Below are 23,929 nucleotides of genomic sequence, written 5' to 3'. Positions count from 1 at the left end.
ACTATTAGTAGATATTAAATGTTTTTTGTTAAATTAGATCGATTTTCAAACCCCAAAATTTAAAATATATTTACATTTTACCCATTATCTTATGTACCTATATATTATTTGTACATTGTACAACATTTGCTGCATTTGTATGGTTCATAGTTTATTTGCCAAAGTATTTATTACTATAAATAGGTATATATGTTGTAGTTATTAACTGTATATTATGTATATTTCATTTAAACTATATCATTTTTAAAATACAAACCAAAAATCTGAGGAATAATTATGTTTTCCATGTATTCTACAACATATTTATTAATCCGTTATATCTAACTAGCGTGACGTCATAAATGTCGCCCGTAGGCTGATCTTTTAATAGAAGGCACTGATCCAGTTTATCCAGTTGCAAGAAATCAAGAAATCCTCTTGAATCAGACAACGACCAAATGTCACAAATTTTAGGTTAATTCCGTCATCTGTCATCTGTCAAGATTCTGTCTTCACTTCAAAACTTCAAAACACGGATGCTTCAAAACTATTCAAAACCAAAACGTTTAAAATTTTTGTTTACAGTTGTTTACAATATTTTGAAACTCTTTGTGCCTGTATTTTTCAGTATATTTGACGTTAAAAATGGACGATTTAAAAATAGAAGACATGGATTTATACGAAATACTAGAAATCGAGCAGTCCAGTACGGAAATTGAAATTAAAAAAGCTTACAGGAAAAAAGCTTTGCAATGCCATCCAGATAAAAATCGTGACGACCCTGAAGCCGGTAAGAAATTCCATCAACTCTCCAAAATCTTGGAAGTTTTAACTGACCAAGCCGCCAGAGCTGCTTATGATAAGGTTTTAAAAGGCAAAAAAGAGGCAGCAATACGACACAAAGAGCTAGACAGTAAACGAAGAAAACTCAAAGAAGACTTGGAAGAAAGGGAAAGACTAGCTAGTAGTGGGAAACGAAGAGATAATAAATCGGAAGCACAAAAATTAAGGGAAGAAATCGAGAGGTTACGTAAAGAAGGATCTAGGGAAGTAGAGGAGGAGATACAAAACGTTCTTAAAACCATAAACGAAGAAAAAAATCGAAGTGAAACAAATTGGGACAGTGCCAATAATCGCATAAAAATAAAATGGCTAGCAGACAAAAAAGACGAGACAAATGGAGGATACACCAGTGAATTATTACATAGATTTTTATCAAAATATGGTGATATCCAAGCACTTGTAATGTCTCCAAAGAAAAAAGGCAGTGCTCTGGTTGAATTTAAAGACAAGAAAGCAGCAGAAATGGCAGTTGATTTTGAGTTAGGTTTGTCGGAGAATCCCCTAAAGTTAGAATGGGTTAACGGACCACCAAAGAATAGTCAAAGTAGTGCAAAAAGTAACTTGGTGAAAGATACGGACTTTGAAAGTGTAACTTTAATGAAACTGAGACAAGCTGAAGAAAGGAAAAGGCTTATAGCTCAGATGATGGCTGAAGATGAAGAGTCATGATTGTGTAAATGTGATATTTTATAAGAGTACAATAAAAATGGTCATAAGATTAGTTATTTTTTGTTATGGTTTCTGTATATAGTATCTATAATAACGAGACTTTATATGTAAAATTATTTTGATAATTTATTTCAATAAAAGTTATGCAGTTTGTAATTTCTTTTTTATTGATTGATTAAAACCCTACCTGAGAAAAATAGTAAAATTTGATAGGACCATATTAATTATCTTTACAATTCCCTCAAAAAAATCCTACATGGATATTTCCTTTGGGTATTTCGCAGAAAAAAAAATTAAGAAGAGAAGTGTTTAAAAAAATAACTTTTATTTTGTTTAAACAACACACTAATTTCGCAGTCTTCCTCTACCAAGTACTTAGGCATGCACTTGGATACTAAGCTTACCTGGACAGAACACATAGTAAAGAAACGTAAGCAAATAGATTTAAAAATAAAAGACATAATATGTTATTGTCTTCCTATTAACCAATATAATATATTGGTCAATAGGAAGAAGACCTAAACTATCGCTAGAGAATAAACTTCTTTTATACAAAACCATAATAGCTATTTGGACATATGGAGCTCGTCCCCAGAGTTCTGGGGAATGAGCTGGTAAATCAAATATAGCCATAATACAAAGGAGCCAATCTAAAATTCTACGGATGATAACAGACGCACCATGGTATGTCTCCAATCATACTCTACATGAAGACTTAAAAATTCCGTACGTCAAAGAAGTCATCCAAACTCGGAGCAAAACACATTTCAATAGACTATTATGATCACACCAATACCTTACTTTAGCCTCTACTTGAACCAGTACCTACAAGAAGACTTAAAGGACAATGGCCATCTGATTTGAAAGAATATTAAGGAGGATTTTTCGCTGGAGAAGACCTCATCACGTTAACTGGAGCGTCATTCTCAAGTCATCAAATTAGCCCATAGAATTTCCTTGCAATTATTCTGATTGCCTAATAAATCATAATAAAAAATAACATTTTATTTTGTAGATTTTCTTGCAGTGGCGGAATGCCCATATAGGATTTTTTGGAGAGATGAATCCGCCACATACCACATACGTATAGACATTTTTTATCTTTACAATTTTATGACACCACCAATCTACTCTGGTACTGATTGTTTATAGGTTGCATCAAGTTTACTGAATACATACATTCAGTAAACTTTACTAATATAACTACAATCATAGAGTTAAAAATTAAAAACTACAATATTCGATGAAGCAGAAATAATTTGACTTTAAATAGAGTTAGATATTCTTCCACAGTGGCCTCTCTATTTTATAAAGGTTTAAATTAATTTAATGATTTGCTAGACCCAATCAAGAATCCCAGATCTTTATTAAGCCTTAAAAGAAATTAAAGCATCCGTATCTTTTAAAATAATATATATTTATGATAATTATAAATTTGTGTGTTATAAATTTATATGTCTATGTATTTGACACATCGTGTGGGACCGTCTTTATATGTAGGGTTTAAAAAAATTCTAATATTTTCAATTGTGAGCGGGAGCCCTATCTTGCTGAAAGTAGGTATATTTCAGGCAAATTAGCTAAATGAATCTACTCTGAAAGTTCCGGTACGATAGAAATAGCGGTAGGCTGTAAGTTTCCCTGATATATAAAGAACTTAATAGTGGTTCCCGAAATAAAACAAGAGACAGATAGCAGTATACTTTTAATAACTGTTTTAATTATTATTTTTTATTATTTATGACGGCCTACCAATAAAAATTATCTTTTAATGAATACTTTTAAATAACGGAGTAAATAGTGAAAATAAATATAGAGTTGTATATTTTTGAGAAGCTTACAGCAAGCCGGATCACATGATTTATAAATATGTGATCCGGCATATGATATGTTCTATTTGAGAAAATATAACTCCAAAAATATCACATACCTCCAAAAATATTTTTTTTCGCAGACTACGCCGCTGTATTATACGTAAAAATTTCTACAAGAAACAAATTTTACATTCTCGATATCTCACAATAACAGAGATACGAGGGGTGACGCAAATTGTAAAATTTTCAAAAAGACTCTATAGCTCAGAAACGAAGAGGGCTATAAAAATATTTACAGCATCTTCTGTTTGGTCAAAAAGAACAGGTTTGTGCAAACCGCATCCTCCTATCTTCACTAATAATGGAAATACCGTATGATTTCAACTAAAATGGGACACCCTGTACATCGGTCGCTAGTCTAGACAAAACTAAAAATCTTCTAAACAACGAACATGTCGAAACATGTTGCGGATATCCTGTGATCTTTACCGCTCAATACTCAATAACACTCCATAACAAATAACTTGTTGAAATAACAAACAACATCAAAAAATATTAACTAAAGAGCAACATGTTGATTTTCAGCAAAATTTCGTTACCATGTTGAATATTATTGTTAACGACAATGTTTTTATACATAGTACGCCGCTTTAAAATAATAAAAATTTTATTTTCAAGATACAAATAAAAAACTTACCTTTATAGTTTTATTTTTGTCATAATTTGGATACACAAAATTTCTCCACTGATAGGGCAGTTCATCAGCCAATCTCTGAGATGGCGCCACAGCCTGATTTAATGGATAAATATAGTGTATCACTGGTCTAATTCTACCATGCAGAAAATACTGTTGGATAGGGTTGGTAGCGCATCTGGGATGCTTGGTTTGATTTATATGTCTTATTATATACTGAGGATCCTTGTGAGGCATCATATAATCATGGATATACTGTACCTTTTCCTTGAGACTAATTTTCACAGTGTGTTTTTCCTCTTCTAAAAATTTCGTGAATTCGGCCAGACCAAACACTAAAAGTCTGAAAAATTAACTAAAATTCACTTGTTTATAGTGATAAAATAATAGAGATTACATGTTTACTGTTATAATTAAATAGTAATAATAGTTATAATTAAAAAGTAATTACAGTAAAAACACAAATTTTATTGTATATACAGGGCGAGTAAAAACAGTAAAAACTAGATGTAATTTTACCTATCTTCTGCATCTGTGAAACCAGCATGTGGCCCAAAAAATTGATCTGATTTAAAGGGAATTTTCGGCAACAAGGCGGGATATAAAAACACTTGACTATTTAAGATCGTCTCTAGAACCAATTTGGGAAATGTCAAAATACAAGAGCTTGAATTTCCCGCCATTTTCATCTGAATACATCTGATCAACTCTTTTGTAACATGACTGAAATAAATATCATTTTTTTTTATAGAATTTATAGATAAAATAGGAATGTATTATTATTAAAAATATATATATATCTACTATTTTTACTTACTCTCTTGTTGCTTGAACTTCACATGTATTGGTGGCAAACAATTTTACCCATTCGTCAATTAATTCTAGTGCTTGTTTTAAATTCATTGGCTTAAATAATGAAATATCCTTTCCATCAGACAGCATTTTCAAATTTAGCTACAAATTTAATATTTAAGAGTATTTTTTTAAATTATTTATGGTGGGTTCATACTCATACTTCTTGCATCATTTCTAACATGGTCCTAACCAATGACTACAGCAAAGAGTAGAGAATATACTAAAGAATACAAGGACATGTAACGCCCATATACGGGCTGCTGCAGAATTTGTGATGTTAGACGACATTTTTTTGGAGGTAACGAATGACTCATTAGCTGGTTATCAGCTACAATTTTATCGATTTTTGAAGTAAAAGCCGCAGCAATAAGAAACAGCTAGTAGTTACATTTCATAGGTAAATAAACAGACAGACATGACCCACCAATGGCAACTATGCCAAGGGAGGTAAGAACTATTAAGATTGGTTCTGACAGGGAGGCTATAGCTGCTTGCAAGTCCCTGGCGATAGAAAATCCAGAAATAATTGTGCAGGGAAGTACGAAGAGAGATGGTTTGATAGTTATGGACCCGATGACTCCACCTATAGTACGGCTGTCTCAGGACTCAGATGCGGTAAATGGACGTTACGTGTTGGCCAGGTTGAGAGACCCCTCCATTTTGAAATCTCTTAGGCTATTCCTTGCCTATCTTCACGACCAATCATCCAGTGTGTGTTTTGAAGGACACACTAGTATCAGCATCAAATTGATGCTTGCATCAGAAGGGCTACCTAGTGACCTGGACTCCTTATGTAAGTTATACTACCGCTTCCACAACGCCTATGGTATTGGTTCAACTGAAGTTGATGCAGATCTTTCAGCTTTCAGGTCATTTTTTTCTGCGGAGAGCCTTCTACGACTTCAAAAGATTAGGGAAAGTCATGGCAAATATTATTCCAGTGGCTCCCCAAATAAGAGTAAAAATTTTTATTTGAATTGACGCGAACAGACGATCAAGCACCCTCTGAAAAATTAAGGGATAGCAAGCTTGGCTTATTCCTTATTAATATTCAGGCCTTATAGTACCAGAGCTAACAACGTCGGAAAAACAAGTATTTTAAGACGTCTGGCTCTTTGATACATCTTTTACTATGCTCTCTAGAACAGCATGCGGCCCGTCTGGCTGCCTTCATAGGATTACATCAACACACATACATTACACCGCACTTCATAGGATTACATCAAATGACTTAATCACCATTAATAATAATAAATTTATTTAGAGGTCATTGATATTTTTACTATAAACTAACTAAATATTTTTAAATATTATTTTTACTTTTTTTATTCTTTGACATTGTAAACATTTATATAAATGTTTATTTTAAACAATAAGACTGACAATATTATTTGTATAATGTTTTGTATTATCTTTTGTTTGTTTGTTTGTGTACCTTGTTTGTTTACTTTGTTTGTTTATTTTACCTTTGTCTACAAATTGTAAAATTTTTTGACAATAAAGACATTTATTTATTTATTTATATTTATTTATTTACAGTACACTCCACCTTTTTAGCGTTTTCTTATTGAATTCGATAATTATTTTTCTTATATTATATGTACTTGATATGTGCTATACGCTGATACTAGTTTTGTACCTTTTGTCAACATTTTAATACGTATTTTTCGTAATTAATTAATACGATATCATCGCATACACTAGAGATAAGCGATATTTTTGTACCGGCGACTTTTACCGGTGACTTACATGGTCACTGGTAACCAAACAGCTAAGTTAAGAAAAATATGTATCACGGGACTGTTTGGAGGTAAGTTGATACGTTATGTCGGGTCCAGATCAAGGCGACAATAAGTAAACACGATTTGGAGACAAAAACAAGACAAACTTGCGACAAAAAATGGGGAATTCCTAACCAAACCAAAACAAAACAAGACAAACCTGAGACAAAATGTCCACACCGCAACGACAAAAGTACAACAAAAAGTCAAAAGTTTAGTTGTTGCGAATGAGTTTTATTAACCATGTGTGATTTCACTGGTCTCCTACTGTTGGCAGCACACGCCATCCACACTGCTTCGACAACTTGTCGTAAAATATACAAACAAAACATAAACATAACTCTTTGATCTTTACCGGCCCGATCATTGAAAAGTCTCCGAATATTGAAACAAAACAAAACTGAGACAAAAATGTCGCAGAAATGTATTGGATTTGCCGCTATTTTGTCGTAAAACATCTTTTTATTCAAAGTAAAATATGAATGTTTCTGTCTTGTCGTTGTTTTGTCTGCTTGGTCTGGACCCGGCATTAGAAGCATAAACGCTAGACGCTAGCGTCCGTTAACCTTGATTCATATTCTTGTTAGGTTAGGACTAGGACTAATGTTAGTGCTATGACTAAGATTGCAAGCATGAACTCACCATTAGGAAACTCATTAGTTCCCATTTTTCAAATAATTTACAAATGAATAATCGACAATCAAAACAATTGGCTAATAATTTTTAAGTTTTCTGTCTTTTTGGAGACTAAAATAGATCTTTTAATACATATTACCTACCAAATATTCATGAAACTGTGAGCTCAAGTTGTGATATTCTGGATGCTCATATGACAGAATGAAGTTTTGAGTTAACATTTGAACATGTTGCCTTACTTGTTGCTCTAAAATGCAGATTTGTTGCTGTTCTATTATTACCTCTTGTTTTACCGGAATTAGCGTCTAAAATAAATAGTTTAAGATTCAGCTTGAAAAAACATTTTTATAAATCAATGTTTCTTTACCTGTTCTACAGAATCCCTTTGTTCTAAGAATACACCAGAATACTGTTGAGACATTAGGGATTCATTCATCTGATTACCCTGTTCCAAATTTGTGTTCTCAGAGTTTTCTTTAATTGTTTGATCTCCATAATCTTCTGAGAGATCACGTAAATAATCAAACAACTCATCCCATAATTGCTTAATCTAAAAAAAGTAAATACCAAAGAGTGTACATCAAGCAGATGTGACATTAACATGTTGACTGCCATGACATTTGTATATTAACATAATAACCCTTCCCGGACGCCACCAAAAAATAACTATGGGTCTTATGAATAAAAGTTAAGCAAATGCTTTTAATTAAATTTGTTGAAATAGACTTATACAATTTATAAACCACCAACAAAATAGTTCTATAGAAAAAGCAATTGCTTCTCTTTATTCATCAGGCCCATTCCCTATGTTTTACTGGTTTATGCAGAGGCCCAGCACTAGAAATTTCAAGCCAAACGCCATGATTTTACTCATGATGGCGCTGCAATATAGTCGAGAAAGAGATAACTCGTGGTTGGCGTCTGGCTGTTAACCAACAAGTTAACTCGTTCTTAGCAGTCAACATCGTAAAAATTATATATTGGAAGATTTACCTCTTTTTTTGTAATCTTTACAGCTTTATCTACTCGAAAATCTTCACGATCTACATTATTAATTTCATCATCAGCCAAAATGTTATATTCAGGATCTTGTTCCTCATCATCAGTAGGCCTAGCAACTTCCTCTAATGGTTGTGTAAATCCCTATTACAATATAAAAATAAAAAATTCCAAAATTGTAATATGATATAATATAATAAGAATATAAAAGTTACTTAAGAAACCTTAAATATTTAGTTTTCATATGAGTTTAGTATTCTTAAACACTGTATAAACAAATATGTTTTACTTTCAAAAATTCTTTCCACACATCATCATCGCATTCCATATCATACATGTCTGTTGTTATATCTGGTGGAACAAAACTTTGTTCTATTGCTTCCAATGGGGTTGAACTCAGATTGATCTTTGATCTTGTTCTTAAAGCAATATTGGGTATATCTTCTTGATCCTAATATGAGGAAAATCAAGTTTAATAAAAAATTGCACTAAAAGTGAATAATCATACTGTTTTAGGCGGCGGTATTTTAAAAACACCATCATCAGTCCAGTTTGTTGTTTGAGTAGAAGAGTCTTCCATTGAAACAGGGGTTGGTGGAGTTGGAGGAGGTAATGAACTGGTATCTGATTCACTAGCAGCAGATTCATTATTATCATCTTCACTCTATAACCAAAATAACCATTACTTTAGATATAATAAAATTTATTAAAACAAATTAAAAAAACCTCTTCTCCGGGAACATATTCATCTCCTGAATCATCTTCCTTCAAATCTTCTCCAATCAACACATGAGTTTCTGAAGTTGGAGGCTGTGGAACCCAAGGTGGCGGTGGAACAGATTTAATAGTTGTTGAAGAAAGTAATTCCCTACATTTATTTTTTTATTGATACATAAATCAAAGTGTTTCTTTAATACTCACTTAGCTTTGGATCTGGTTAACTTTGGTTCATATAAAGACACTAACTCTTTAACCTTTTCACATTCCTGGCCATTTACTATCAAAGCCTTTACATGTTCATGAGTTAAAATTTGCCTTATAATAGTCTTAACATTTGTAACAGTGAGATTTGTTTTTTCAGCTTTTGCTTCTATTTGTTTGCCTATTTCGTGTTTTAAAGTTTCAATAATATCGTTTTCGTTTAACAGAATGGGACTAGAAGTTCTTTGAGGGATTAATATTTGGTCAAAATCAATTTCTAAATCACTGTCCGAGGATTCGTCCTCTGAATCGCTCTGAACAACTAATGTGGATTCATCACAGGCACTCTTCCCTAAATCTTCTTCCATTATGCTATCTCATAATATTTATGAAGGGTTTTAATAACGGAAAAATGGTTGTATTAATTACTAAAAGTATTGGATTTCAAAGTTCTAAAAAATAACATTAAACAGCTGCCTTTTGACAACCAAATAAACAGAAAGGCAGCAACAGAACCGTATATATAGTGGAAAGTCGTAATCTGTGGCTATTTTGAATTTATTTGTTCTTCTTGATTGGCTTTACAGCCTAAGCTGCCGAGTGGCTGCCGATATAAACATTGATACGGCAAGTTGATAGTCCCCAAGCCTTTGCTTTTTCTCCAATATAGTCTGGATTAAAGCTATTTAAAACGATAGAAAATTGAATTTCATAAGTTCAGAATATGTTAAGTAAAATACATATCTATGCACTGTAAATTTATATTCACACTATTTCATTTTTATGTAGGGTGCCGAGGTCATATACAAAACAATATAACATGTGAAAAAGTCGAAAAAGTATTTTCAAATTTGACATTCGCATATCTCTGTCTATTGCATGTCTATTGTCTATGGACATTGGCAGTTTGTCGTTTTGTTTTGTTGATGGTCTTGCATATTCCGGATATATTTAAATTAAGTAATTCTTTTGAATAAATTGAATAAGTGCTTCGAATTGTATCAGCCTGTTTAAATTCCAATTATTCAATTTACAAGGTAAAAGCTTTTCACTAAGCTCGTTTTTCATATTATTCATCGGCTTTAACAATATTTTTATCAAGTTGTTTGTTGTCTTTCCTTAAGAAAGGGGAAATTTCAATATAATAGTTGTGTTGATACAGTAATAAGTGATATATATTTTTATCTTTTTAGTAGATAACGCAGCGTGGGATAAATAAGTTTTGAATCTGATTTTTAATCAACAAGATTTTGAAGGTTTTAAATTTTTAAGCAATGTGATCATTTAACAATGTTTATTTTGAAGTATTATGCAGGTTTTTTGTGCCTGTGTATGTTTTTTGTAAAAGTTCTAACTAGTGGTAAGTTGGTTATTATTTTTTTAAGTACTACATAAACAAAACAGTTATTTGAATATGATGAGTAATAAACTTATCATTCATGTAGATAAGCTGAATTATGTACATATTTTGATTGTTATGAATTAAATTTACAACACAATGAATTTACAGTTTCTTAAAGATTAAAAAATATTTACCGTTACATTAATTAACTTAGTTGAGGAAATAACTAAAAATATAATACATTAGATATTACCTTAGATATTACTGTAGAGGGTAAAATACAATATTACTATTTCTAAAAGAACCCAGTTGCTCAATATTTTAGTACTTAAATGCACTTTGGAGTAACATTATGGACATCTATGAATATGTCTACCTATATTCAAAAAACTGTCTAGTTTCAAATATAACTCATCATACTATTAAACCAACTATTAAATAATTTTTAAGAAGATATATTCAGAAAATATTAACTTTATTTTAAAAAGATAATGAGTCCAGCCCTCAAAGAAATGTTATTTCTCTCAGGTTTGGCCTATGATATTTTAGTTACGGCCGTAATATGTCGCCTTTTTTTAGTTGGAAAAAGTTGTAATGCCACAGAGACTATCACTAACCCTAGCTGTAACTCTACAGAACAATGTGATCCTGCAACCAATACATGCACCTGTCTATCAGACTTTGTTAGTGAGAATGGGGCTTGCATAAAGCCCAGCCCCCCTGTTAGTTATTCCAGTCTTGTGGAGAACCAGGGCAATGGAAGTCTGCTAGCTGGCATTCTGATCCCCCTATGCCTAATTGTACTTGTGATATGTAGTATTTATATTAGTAAGAGGTATGAGTTAGTAAAATGGTTGAGACACCGACTGAACCAAAGAAATAGGAATTATGATGAGTTTATGATTGGTCAGGATGACGATGACGATCCGCCTCTAGTCTAATAAATCTAGAAAAATATTATGCCTATAATGCTTTCATGAAGGGAAAAGGAAAGGATAAATTAATTTAATTTTACTAAGTTCCTATATATACCATGTGATTATAAATAAATACAGCATAAATCAAAGGTCTCACAATTTGCATTAGTTATTTATTTAATTTTTTATTTGAAATTCATACAAACAAGGCTAGTAATGAATATTTTTTTTAGAATATTGAGATTGATGTATGTATGTATATCATCTAGGAGTATATTATTATTTGTAATATAATACCCTATTGGTATTTTTTATTTTCAAATGTAATTTTTTCTCTCAAAAGATCACAAAACTGACTATCAGAAAACTGTAATTAATGTTGCCAAATATGTTAAGGTTACAAAAAAAATGTGTTAATGTATGCATTATTTTTAATTACTTAAAAATTCCTATACAATAGAGATCGTTTTCCCTTACCCATATACAGGGTGTCCCAGGCTGAGCGCGCATTAGAAGTTTCTAGAGAACTACAATATCAAGCTCGGAGATTTTTTGCACATCATAGTTTCACATCGAGATCTATCGATTAAAAATATTTTCAATATGGCGGCACTTCCGGAAATACCGGAAGTTGACAGCAACTTTCTTATTTTAAATGGGTGCCCCCATTTTTTATTACATACTTAAATTCTCTGTAAAATTTTATGAATTTTGATATTAAACACTCTATACCTAACATTGACCGTTTTTGAGAAAAAAAATATTTAAAATTTTTAAACGAAAAAAACCTGTTAAAAATATGTGTATAGCTTAAACGTCAAATTTAGTGATTACCACAGCCTCTGTGCCATAAAGAGAAAACATGTGGCTATCTATTTCAAAAATTAAATTGTTCGCATGTCATCTAATAATGGCCGCAGCTGTCATTGAATTGAGCGATTAAAAATTATCATAAATCATTTTTTTCAAATGGAAACCCACTTTTTTTATGTCACTAGTGAAAAGACTTTTCAATTCGTTACTTTTTGACTATACATGTTCCTATACCTAAAATAAATCTTTTTTTAAGTTATTTCAGATTCAGTTTTAAAGCGTATATTTTTCTTGATTTTAACCAGTAGCCTATGACTTTAAACGTCACTTTGATGTAAAACAATAGATCTGGCCATATCATATTGTGACGCTTTGTTCAAAAAGCAGCATCATTTCCGAGCTAACTTTGCGCTGTTTTTTTTTTGGATCATACGGAATATTATTAATAAAATCAACTATTAGATATTACTAAAGAGCGAAAATACGAGATATATTTTTTTATAAATACACTTTTTAAACTCTCAAGCAGGCAGTATTTATAATATAGGAAATTCAAATGATTCGTTTTCTGGCAGACGGAAATAAATTGTCTGACCGTTTGACACTTAATGTCAAAGGAAGCTAGATAAAATGAAGAAAAATATACGTTTTCAAATTAAATCTTAAAAAACTTAAAAACGATTTTAGGTATAGGAACATGTATAATTAAAAAGTAACGAATTGAAAAACCTTTTCATCAGTGAAATAAAAAAAGTGGGTTTCCATTTGAAAAAAATGATTTATGATAATTTTTTAATCGCTCAATTCCATGACAGCTACCGCCAATATTATATGACATTTGACCAATTTAATTTTTGAAATAGGTAGCCACATGTCTTCTCTTTATGTCACAGTGGCTGTGGTAATCACTAAATTTGACTTTTAGGCTATACAAATTTTTTTGACAGGTAGCTTTTTCGTCCAAAAATTTTAAATATTTTTTTTTTCTCATGGAGTGTTTAACATCAATGTTATGGAGTGTTTAACATCAATATTCATAGAATTTTACAGGGAATTTAAGTACGTAATAAAAAATATGGGCACCCATTTAAAATAAGAAAGTTGCTGTCAACTTCCGGTATTTCCGGAAGTGCCGCCATATTGAAAATATTTTTAATCGATAGGTCTCGTTGCAAAACAATGATGTGCAAAAAATCTCCGATCTAGATATTGTGGTTCTCTAGAAACTCCTAATGCACGCTCAGCCTGGGACACCCTGTATAGCAGCATATATGGCTTTTTAAAACATAATCATCCTTTTACTACCTATTATTATAGCTTTATATGGGTGTTGATATTAAAAATTTTTTAATATCTAAAATTATTGACCTCAGTAAAACTGTATACTGCCAAATGTTTATTTCTTCGAATAAAAAAAAATATTAACTTATTTTTACGCCTACTATGTCTATGAAATATATAAAATCAACATAGATAATACCGTATGATCGAAAAAAAACGACGTCCAGTTGGCTTGGAAATGAACACCGATGATATTCCTCATATAATTTTACATATAAAATTACAGCGATTTTCATTTCATAGCCATCGCTAACGCCGTTGTTTTTTTCGATCAAATTGTATTTATTGGTGATGTAATAAATAGTATGCCACAGTAGGTGGAAAATGGAAAAAATGACATTGCAGTTTAACCTTTTACTATACAGGGTGTCCCAGAAATAAATGCAAGTATTTTAACTGGTAGTATATTCCGGCGTCAGAAACACGCCTATGAGGTATTTTTTGCGAAAGAAAATTGTGGAAATTTTTTTGTTTTAAGTTAAAAAACATAATTTCTTGATAATATGGCAACATAGGTAGTAGCTTAAATTTACATGAAAGAAAATCCAGAAAAGAACCAGTGGTTCTCAAAATTTTAGCAAATCATTTTTTTTTTGGAAATTTTCAAAGTAAAATAATTCGGTTATTTTGGACTTATTTGAAAAACGGTAAAGAGAAAAAATGTTTCTTTTGACCAGATCTACGACCCCTTAACCTTAAAATACTTGCACTTATTTCTGGGACACCCTGTATTTCGTGTCCGGTTTTTACTATAGCTGTTGCTGCTGACAGTGAGAACTGCTTGTGATTTATTCAAACTCCTTTTTAGAGTAAAAGCTACAATGTAAGAATATAAATACTTTATGAAACATATGCTTATTTATAATTTTAACATTTAAGAATTTTCAATAGACCAAAATGTTATAGTGTGCAGTAATAAAGCTAAAATTGAAATGCTAATTTTACGTCTATTGCAATGGTATTTTTAAACTGCATTTTATGCCATATGAATAAAAAGGCGTAAAACTTGCCTTGGAAAACATCACTGTAATTTTAGTTGACGCCGTTTTTTTTATCGTATGGTACTTGTACATCTACATATTGTATTTTTTATAGCCACATGGTATTTTTTAATATTTTTTCAGTAATGTATAAAGTAATACAGTAATAAAAAATCTGTTTCTAAAAAAAAACAATATACCTATTTTAGTATATACTTTTTGGTTTCTAGAACTGTTCCGAGAAGAGGATAAATATTTCCTTTATAAAATTGTTTATATAAATATATTCTAAAATGCACAGTAAACTTTAAGAAAATAGTTAAAATTATTATACAAGAGGATTTTTACAAAATAACATGTTAAAAAGGATCACGCTTTGTGTTCCGTTTGTATCTAATATTTATTGAACTTATACTATATTTAAATATGTATTATGCTACCAAAGGTAAATAAAGATATCTATAAGCATCATCTCAGTTTTCTTTAATAAAAAAAACAACTATAATAAAGGGTTTTATAAAATTTTATTAAAAACTATAACAAATCTTTTTTACATCACTAAATTTAAGTCCATATGCATACTGAGTAGCTCACACAAATCATATTTTATGAAAATTAAGCTACATTTATATTAGGTAGTTAGAACCAACTTAGAAAAATCCTCACTTACAGAAAAAAATGCATTAAAAATTTACCTTTATCTACAAATGTTTATACAATAATTTTATATTTGAGAAAGGCACATTGGTTATTCTATGGAATTTATACTCTACATTGGATATTTTACACAAAGTATAGGTTTATATACACTAAAATTCTAAATTTAATTGAATAGGGAAATCTCGTTGATGAAATGTTGTTTTATAAATATAATTTTTCCAATATGTATTTATATTTCTATTTCAACAAACCATAATTAGCAAATAGAAATATTTATTTTAAGAATTAATGCAATCAAAAATTTGTCTTATTTTAAAGAAAGTTAAAATAGTTTCTTATTTAAAATAACACAAAATGATGTAATATCACACAAATTAGAGAATCTGTATTTGAAATTATTCTTTGGCATCACCTATACCATCTGGATTTATAGCAAACATAGCTTCAGCTTCTGGTAAACATGGAGAGTCATATATTTTACACATTCTTGTCTCACCTCGACCTACATACATAGAAATCAAAAAAGATTTCAAATAAAATAACGCAACAAATTTGAATATTTTTGGAGTATATTGTCATGGAATTTCAGAGCATCTTTGAACTGATATTACTGTGAATTATAGCTACACGGTTTTACATAGATTCTATGAGATTCCATATTTTTCCTTATTGTCAAAAATTGGTAATACTAAATAAATTACTTACCTTTTCTCAGATAAAGTCTTGTTGTAGAGGCATGAGCCATAATATTTCCACCAATGGGTTTTTTAGGATCAGCATTGAACATTGCAGCACCATCCACTTGTGCTACTACTTGATTTGTAATCACTACAGCTACACCAAACTAAAACATTATATTTTTAAGTATTTTTCTTAAATTTACAAAGATATTTCCATATAAATATATAATAAAAAAAATATTTTACAACAAAAAGAGTGATCTTAAAATATAAAAAAAATATTAGTACCTCATCAGCTAAACGCAGCAACATTCTTAAAAATCTAGCTAAATGCATTTGCCTGTTTGCTAATTCACCTCTTCCAGAATAATCGGTTCTATAAAGAGCCATTGCACTATCTACTATTAAAAGGGCATATCTACAAATAAAAATACACTATCAAAACAAATATAGAATTTCAAATAAAACAAGAATACCTAGTTTCAGCCATCATAGCACTAGCCTGAATCAATAACTGAGTCTGATGGTCTGTGTTATAAGCTCGGGCATGGGAGATATTGTCTAAAACACTTTGTTTATCCATTTGATATCTCTCAGCTATTGATAGGAACCTTTCTGGTCTAAAGCATCCTTCTGTGTCAATGTAGAGACATTTGCCTTCGGCTCCTCCATTTTCAATGGGTAACTAAAATTATATACCCTAGTTTTACCAAAAATACTGAAGAAAACTTATCATTATACCTGACACGTAACAGCTAAAGTGTGACACATTTGTGTCTTTCCTGTACGAAATTCTCCAAACATTTCTGTGATTGAACCAGTCTCAATACCTCCACCTAATAGCCGGTCTAACTCCTTTGATCCTGTTGTGATCATGATCATATCGGATCTTTTTTGGAGAAATTCCGTAGCTGTCATGAAACCCATAGGCACTAACTTTGAGGCTTCTGCAAGTATTTTGTCAGCCTTTTGTTCTGAAATGCCTTTAATCGACAGCAGATATTTTTTTGGAGTATAGGCCACTGATTCTACAGTGTGGTAGCCTGCGTCTTGTAACTTTTTTATATCCCCGGCGTTTATTCCGTTAGCCTAAAAAAACAATATATATAATATCAATTAAGTATTAATTTCTATTTTCTATATCAATTAAGGTTTATGAATCTACCTATTATAGCTTGTATAATATGTTAATTGACCAAAAACAACAAATAAGTTTAAAAATAAAACTACTAAACTTCTTGAGGATTTGTTTGAATAATTACCTCAAGTCTAGTTAAAGGTTGTGGACCTCCATCATCGATCTCCTCGCTCCTATTAGTACTTGTAAGAGCCTGATCCATTTTAATTTATTATCAACGGAAATTAATAACTACTTTTTAATTAAATTGTTAATAATCGGCAGAGTAATCGGTAAAAAATCAAATATAATATAAACAAATGAAAGCAACAGAAAAAAGAAAACAAACTTTCCGCCAACTGTCATGTCATTTTTCATTTGTCTTCCGTCTTTATTTGGTACAATAACCAGAGATATGGAAGTGGGAGAATGACAGAGATATGGAAGTGTCGTGACGAAATCCTCTTCCTCGACAAAATACGGCATATTTTCCAACATAGCCCGATAGGGAGTTGAATATCCTTCTTCTATATATCCTTGGTTCCCGCCAAAGCGAATCGGCCTGCCGTGTGATTTATATGCCGTGGTTTTGTCGCTTCTCTACGATTAGTACGATTCTGTGGTATGATTGTTCTCTGCTGGCAGCGAGATGGCAGCAGGGTTCGGAAAACTACATGTTACTTTTAAAAACTACATAAACTACATTACATGTAGTTAATGTAGTTTATGTAAGAGGGTGTAGTTTATGTAACCTATGTATGTAAATTTCAAATAGCAAAGGTTTGAGGTGAGTTTATAACAAGTTGAAGCTTTAAAAACATATAATGTATTTAAGAAAACAGAAGAAAGTATGGCTTTTAAATATAATATTTACATCATATTATCTCTATTACACCTCATACAAAGGAAAATTATTCATAATATCAATACATAGTTTATTAACGTAGTTTTCATGTAGTTAATGAACGGAAAAAAAGGTAGTTTTTGAGGATAAACTACACGTAGTTAATCAGGTAAATTACGTCTTAATTAACTACTTCCGAACCCTGGATGGCAGCAAGCATGGTACAAAGAAAACATGGTATGATCGATAGCGGCCCCAATTTCGTTAAGTTTGCGCATACCACCTGTGACCAGGGTTCGGAAGTAGTTAATTAAGACGTAATTTACCTGATTAACTACGTGTAGTTTTTCTTCAAAACTACGTCTTTTCCAGTTCATTAACTACATGAAAACTACGTTAATAAACTATGTATTGATATTATGAATAATTTTCCTTTGTATGAGGTGCAATAGAGATAATATGATGTAATATTATATTTAAAGCCATATTTCTTCCGTTTTCTTAAATACATTATGTGTTTTTAAAGCTTCAACTTCTTATAACCTCACCTCAAACCTTTGATATTTGAAAGTTACATACATAGGTTACATAAACTACACCCTCTACATAAACTACATTAACTACATGTAATGTAGTTTATGTAGTTTTTAAAAGTAACATGTAGTTTTCCGAACCCTGCCTGTGACGTCATACGCCATACAAAAAAATATCCATATTGTGCAATTGCCACTAATAAAAAAAGACCTAAAATAGGGAAGAATTAGGACATAACCCTAAAAGTTATGTCAAATCATCGTGCTTGACATTTGAAAAATTATTTTGACGTTTATTGTGTCATTTGTTTGACAATTTGAAATTGGCGCGCGGAACTTGCCGACCAATGGAGCCGTTTATCACCTGTGACGTAGTGACCAACCTGCGCAATATCATACCTTGTATTCTTTGTATCATGGCAGCAAGGCTGGCAGTTGGCTGGCAGCTATGGCTGGCAGACTGCAACGATTATAACCAAAGACATATTATAACCCAATTATAACTTATAACATAACCATTTTCCACGATTTAACACAGAGTTGACACTTCTTTCTAGTTAATCACAGAACAGATTTAAAATAGTTAATTATTTTATGGTTCGTGTGACCAGATTTGTGACTTTGTTTTTAACTGTTTACAGGTAAATATTTTTTTAAAATGGATCACAAAATTAATTTATTGCAAGTTGTCGCCTTCAAAAACTTTTCAAATCCTCGTGTTATTTTAAATACAGAATCAACTTCTATTGACACAAAAAATCTCAACACAAAATTGGATATTACTACAGACATCGACATAAATAACAAACTAAATAAATTTATAAACGAATTTGACAACAGTGAGGACGTGATAACAGACGATTTTTTAACACATACACAAGTGATCGTTGACGATACCGATAACAAAAATGATTCTGTGATAAAATGTGATGAATTATTAACATGCGTCTTCTAAGGAAAAAAAATAGATGATAGTGTAGCTTCCAGTTCAAAAGATAATTTAAAAAATAATTTAATAACCCTACCTGTTAATGATTCTGATGACGAAGAATTGATTTGTTGTTCACAAAAAAGTAATCCTCAATATAATAGAAATATTTTCCCTATTTCATCAGCATTTTCCTCTTTGTCACCATTTATCGAAAATTTTAGTTCTGAAGAAAATGAACCGTCACAAAATACAATTTCGTATCCAAAACCATCTTTTATAATAACTAAAAAAACTAAAACATTAAGAAAATATCTAAAACCGTATTCAAAATTAAAAACTTTAGGTTTCGCGCTTCAAAATGGTGTTGCAAAAATTATTATTAATGAAGAAAATGTTGCAGGAATAGAATGTTTAAAACAATGTTTTGATACGTTAGTGGATTCATTTAATTAAATATTTGCATTTTTTTCATTTTTTTTTATTAAATTGAAAAATATATTATCACATTCTTCTTTCCAAATTTTATTCATAACCTTTCAAATATTCAAATCAGATTCAAATATGCAACATAATCTTATATTAAAAAATTCTCACAGAATTAAATTGATAGATGTTCACATGTTCATCTTGTCAAAAGTCGTTCAGTCGTAAAGACAGTTTAACTCGTCACTTAAACAATGCGTGCACAAAGTCTTCTTTTTTAAACTGTCTCTTGGGTAGGTCAGCAGCTGAAGAAAAAAGTAAGACATTCCCATTGTGTATAATTTATTAAACTAACACAATAATTTCATTTATAGAAAAATATTGTTCACAATGTAAAGAACATATTTTACAAAATTTGTGGGTTGGTCATCTGCGTTCAAACAGTCACAAAAAACTGTAAAACGTTGGAGGAAAAGGGAATTCAAGTAATAAAATCAGCTTTCAAGGAAAGGATAATATCATACAGATTATCTACCGAAGAAAATATTTTGAATGTTAAAAACTATTTTAAAATATTGGGACAAAAGATTCTACGGGTGTTTGACAACCAATTGAAAAAACATGTTTGTCTTAAAATTAACATGGAGCTTTTTAGTTATTACTATAACCCCAGTAGCGATAATCATGATGTCAAATTGTTCAATACACCTTTTAAAATAATTTGTAACAGCAGTGCAACAAAGGACTTAATAGAAGATTTTTTAACAATTATTGACCATAAGACTGATGAATTCGCAGAAAAGGACTCTGGTAAGTGTTAAGCCGCGTCCAAGCTACTCGAACAAAACGTTCGCGAACATATATAATTCACACTATATACTCGTAGCAGCAGGTCATAAACGACGGCACAGCCCATCGCATCGGTCCCGAGGACTGAGGTGCGGGGAAGAATACGACAACCAGTTTGTTCTATAGATCTAGGATGCGTTTAGGTAGTCGCTGTTTTTTCGAGTGCAAGCATTTTATTAAATAAACTAACCGGTAAACAGTTTAAGAACTTTTATTGTTGAAGAATCAATATTTAGCAAGCGGAGGGTCACAGGGGTCTTTTGGTAGATTATTCGTTATAGTGTATTTTTAAGACCTGTATTCATTTTCAGCCGATTCTACCAGGTGTTTCTCAAAAGGGGCTCACTTTTTTATTTTTTCAGATAATACAACGAAATTTGGTTTGTTAGTACATGACATAAATCGGGATTGATGGACGTATTAAATTACCTTCGGTCGCTTCCTGTTTCACCGGAAATGACTACAACTTTGTATTTTTAGATTGTATCCTAGTACTTTTTTACTTTATTTGATAGAAAATGACATTCTGAATAGAATGACATACCATACGTCAATTTTAGACAATTCCAATTAAATAAAAATAGCATTTTAAATTTCAGTCTAGAGTGCCAAGACTGAGTTAAAACTATTAATTTGTAATCAAAGAACTTTGGAAACATATATTTGATCGTGTAATTTTTTTTCGTATCCTTTCATGACCGCTTAAAAGATGCCCAAATCGTATTTTTAATGATAACTCAAATTTTTCAAATGGTACGAGGCAGGCTTATAGCATATTTGGAAAAAGCATTTTTTACGAATAATTTGGTATACTTGGTATTTGGAGTAAAATTGTCGTTACGTTTATTTATGGCCATTTTTAAATTCAAAATGTCAAAAGTTGACATATAATATATCATTATATTTAAAATGTCATTTTCTGTCATATACGGTAAAAAAATACCGAGGGTGCCACTTAAATCAAAAGTTGTTGTAATTTCCGGTGAAATAGGTAGTGACCGAAAATAAATGAAAACGTCGATCAATCCTGATTTATGTCCTATACTAACATACCAAATCTCATTTTTTATCTAAAAAATTAAAAAAGCTATAGAAGTGAACCACTTTTCAGAAACACCCGGTATATTATATTTAAAAATGCAATGGTAAAATTTCATTTCCGGTGTCAAACTTCCTATTAAGTAGTAATTTTTAATTTCAGAATCCCATAATTCCGGTTTTTAATAAAAATTAAATTCATCCAGCTTTCAAGGTCTTTATTTTTTCATTCAAAGGTCTTTATTAACAAAAATGAAATTATATGGACGAAGTCTAGATACATAGCTATTCACACTCAACCCACAATAAAATTAAAATTGTAAAATCTTTTCTTTGTGTAAACAAATTAGTTGTAAATGTTTTTCACGATCCCAGTCAATAACTGCGTCCCCCATTGTCGAATACTCGGTAAAAAATAAAAATCACAGATGGACGCCCGAAATTAAATGAGACCCTTCCAAGTGTCCGGTACAATGTCCGCCGAAATGCACGCCGTTCGCTCCTTTTGATTTACCAACACCCGTCGGAAAAAGAACGCGCGCGCTCTAGCATAGGCAGACGCACGCTCTGGCGTACAAGCTAGCCGTTCGGCGCTCCGCGCACCTTAATAGGCCTAGGCTAGCTGTACTTGTTGGCTTTATTATTTATAAATCTACGTATCTCACAATTTTCACTTAGTATCTGTTTAATTATATTATGTTCGCGAACATTTTGTTCGAGTAGCTTGGACGCGGCTTTATAATTTTAATATAAAATGTAACATAATGAATTAATTTTATTTTTTTGTTTCAGGATGGATTTTACTAAATCTTCTTTTTTTGGAGATAAACATCAATAAATTCAATCCTTTGAGAGCGTCATCGTTTATTGAACTTCCTCCCGAAATAACACAACGTCAAGCTGTCGTCAACATAAGAAATAACGATGACTACTGCTTCGCGTGGTCCGTAGTTGCAGCCCTTCATCCTCCAAGAGGTTTTGATTTTCAAACATTATCACACCCATACTATTCAACAGTTTTGAACACTGCAGGTATTGATTTTCCAATAACATTAGACATTAAAACAATATTTCTATCAATGTATACGGTTTAGAAAAATATTATAATAAAATTTCTAATAATGAAGAATATGAAATAATTGGTCCTCTACATTTTTCTAGTGATAAAAAAATATTCATGTTAATTTATTATTGATAAACAATGATGATGGAAATTTTCATTATTGCTACATTTCCAATCTTTCTAAATTAATTTCTAAACAACTAAGTAAACACAATGGAAGAAAATATTTGTGTGGAGGACGTCTTCAATACTTTGATACAGAACAAAAATTCAACAGTATTGTAGCGTTTTTAGTTCGTTACATGTCTTTGATTATGATATATGATGTCTGGGCACAACCCTGTTATGGTTTGGCACAACCCTGTTATTGCTCTGTGGGAGCGCGCGCTGTCAACATCGCTTCTGTCAATTCTCTGTGATCTAACTTCACTTTTGGTTAGACTGTTTGACCTGTCAGACGCCATTAGTCCCAGTTTTTGAGAAATGGTGATTATTTAAATCTTGCTGTATTATCTGAATCAGCTGCCATTTCGAAGCTACAGGGTAGAGTTACGGATGTCCCAACTTGTATTTGTATTTGGCTGGCACGTTGGCGTCCCTTTGCTTTTGTCCTCCAGAATGTCATTTGGAAGAAAGGACAGATTGTTTATTATTTATTGAGCCCTCAGAAGTATTTCGAGGGTCTTATGGACGGACATTGTCTTACGGACAAGTGTCCAAGGTATGGACTATTTTTCAAGGTCCTAGTAGTGTTCTCTTGTGCCACTATCTTATGGACGGATGTCCCATGGACAAGTGTCCCCAATAGGATTGATTTGTCTTACACATAGAGTGCCCCAGCGTGGATGTGGCTTGAGCCCCGTGCTGCTTCAACCCCATTTCTAAGCCTGGATCGCCGACAGACAGTACAGAGATGCTAGACCTCCTCGCGCTGCTACTGTTTGAAGCAAGATTACATAAAGAACAGCTGTGTACAAGTGTAGATTTACGTTCTAGTTTTTATGTTTTAGATTTTCTATATTTTCAGTCTTAAACAGTAACGTACATTTTAAATAATATCGTACAGACTATATTTAGTGGTTAGATTAGTAAGAACATTTATGTCGATTCAGTAGTTACAATGTGATTTAGATTTTAGGTTTCATTATATTACGCTTTGTAATAGTATTACTTTCTATAGATATTATTATTGCGCTATATTAACAGA

General features: G+C 31.5%; 4 protein-coding genes across 7 annotated transcripts in view; 2 read left to right on the top strand and 2 right to left on the bottom strand.

Moving 5' to 3' along the window:
* LOC115874798 overlaps nucleotides 1-9,682 on the bottom strand; it is a 56,598-nt gene extending 46,916 nt beyond the window's left edge. The window contains exons 1-10 of the mRNA XM_030890081.1: nucleotides 9,192-9,682; nucleotides 8,997-9,138; nucleotides 8,779-8,934; nucleotides 8,560-8,721; nucleotides 8,265-8,414; nucleotides 7,639-7,821; nucleotides 7,415-7,576; nucleotides 4,817-4,953; nucleotides 4,519-4,722; nucleotides 4,003-4,342 (exon numbers count right to left, since the gene is read on the bottom strand). Coding sequence (XP_030745941.1) covers nucleotides 4,003-4,342; nucleotides 4,519-4,722; nucleotides 4,817-4,953; nucleotides 7,415-7,576; nucleotides 7,639-7,821; nucleotides 8,265-8,414; nucleotides 8,560-8,721; nucleotides 8,779-8,934; nucleotides 8,997-9,138; nucleotides 9,192-9,559 — 2,004 coding nt within the window. The 5' untranslated portion in view covers nucleotides 9,560-9,682. The remainder of the gene's footprint in view (nucleotides 1-4,002; nucleotides 4,343-4,518; nucleotides 4,723-4,816; nucleotides 4,954-7,414; nucleotides 7,577-7,638; nucleotides 7,822-8,264; nucleotides 8,415-8,559; nucleotides 8,722-8,778; nucleotides 8,935-8,996; nucleotides 9,139-9,191) is intronic.
* Nucleotides 388-1,643, top strand: LOC115874799 (dnaJ homolog subfamily C member 17-like). The gene has a single exon (XM_030890082.1). The coding sequence runs from the start codon at nucleotides 625-627 to the stop codon at nucleotides 1,489-1,491; it is 867 nt and encodes a 288-aa protein (XP_030745942.1). The 5' UTR covers nucleotides 388-624; the 3' UTR covers nucleotides 1,492-1,643.
* Nucleotides 9,683-15,088: 5,406 nt separating the features above from the next.
* On the bottom strand, nucleotides 15,089-17,448 carry LOC115874797 (DNA repair protein RAD51 homolog 1). Its single transcript, XM_030890079.1, has 6 exons — nucleotides 17,187-17,448; nucleotides 16,666-17,013; nucleotides 16,401-16,609; nucleotides 16,213-16,342; nucleotides 15,950-16,088; nucleotides 15,089-15,746 (listed from the first exon to the last, which is right to left on the bottom strand). Exons 1-6 carry the CDS (start codon nucleotides 17,262-17,264, stop codon nucleotides 15,640-15,642), a joined length of 1,011 nt encoding a protein of 336 aa, XP_030745939.1. The 5' UTR covers nucleotides 17,265-17,448; the 3' UTR covers nucleotides 15,089-15,639.
* Nucleotides 17,449-18,863: 1,415 nt separating this feature from the next.
* Nucleotides 18,864-23,102, top strand: LOC115874796. 4 transcript variants are annotated; one of them, XR_004048905.1, is made up of 4 exons: nucleotides 18,864-19,059; nucleotides 19,960-20,089; nucleotides 20,147-20,582; nucleotides 22,452-23,102. XR_004048905.1 is itself a non-coding variant. In XM_030890078.1 (2 exons), the coding sequence occupies exons 1-2, from the start codon at nucleotides 20,414-20,416 to the stop codon at nucleotides 22,751-22,753; spliced, it is 471 nt and encodes a 156-aa protein (XP_030745938.1). In that variant the 5' UTR covers nucleotides 20,153-20,413; the 3' UTR covers nucleotides 22,754-23,102. The 4 variants fall into 4 exon arrangements, 1 of the variants encoding a protein (XP_030745938.1); XR_004048906.1 differs by having other exon boundaries at nucleotides 18,864-20,089; nucleotides 20,147-20,368; nucleotides 20,428-20,582; XR_004048904.1 differs by having other exon boundaries at nucleotides 18,864-20,089.
* Nucleotides 23,103-23,929: the final 827 nt, after the last annotated feature.

This window comes from Sitophilus oryzae, unplaced genomic scaffold (assembly GCF_002938485.1).
Source record: "Sitophilus oryzae breed Bouriz unplaced genomic scaffold, Soryzae_2.0 scaffold_1297_pilon_pilon, whole genome shotgun sequence".
Taxonomy (NCBI): domain Eukaryota; kingdom Metazoa; phylum Arthropoda; class Insecta; order Coleoptera; family Curculionidae; genus Sitophilus; species Sitophilus oryzae.
Note: the sequence above shows the minus strand (reverse complement) of the source record. Positions and strands in the feature narration are given on the sequence as shown.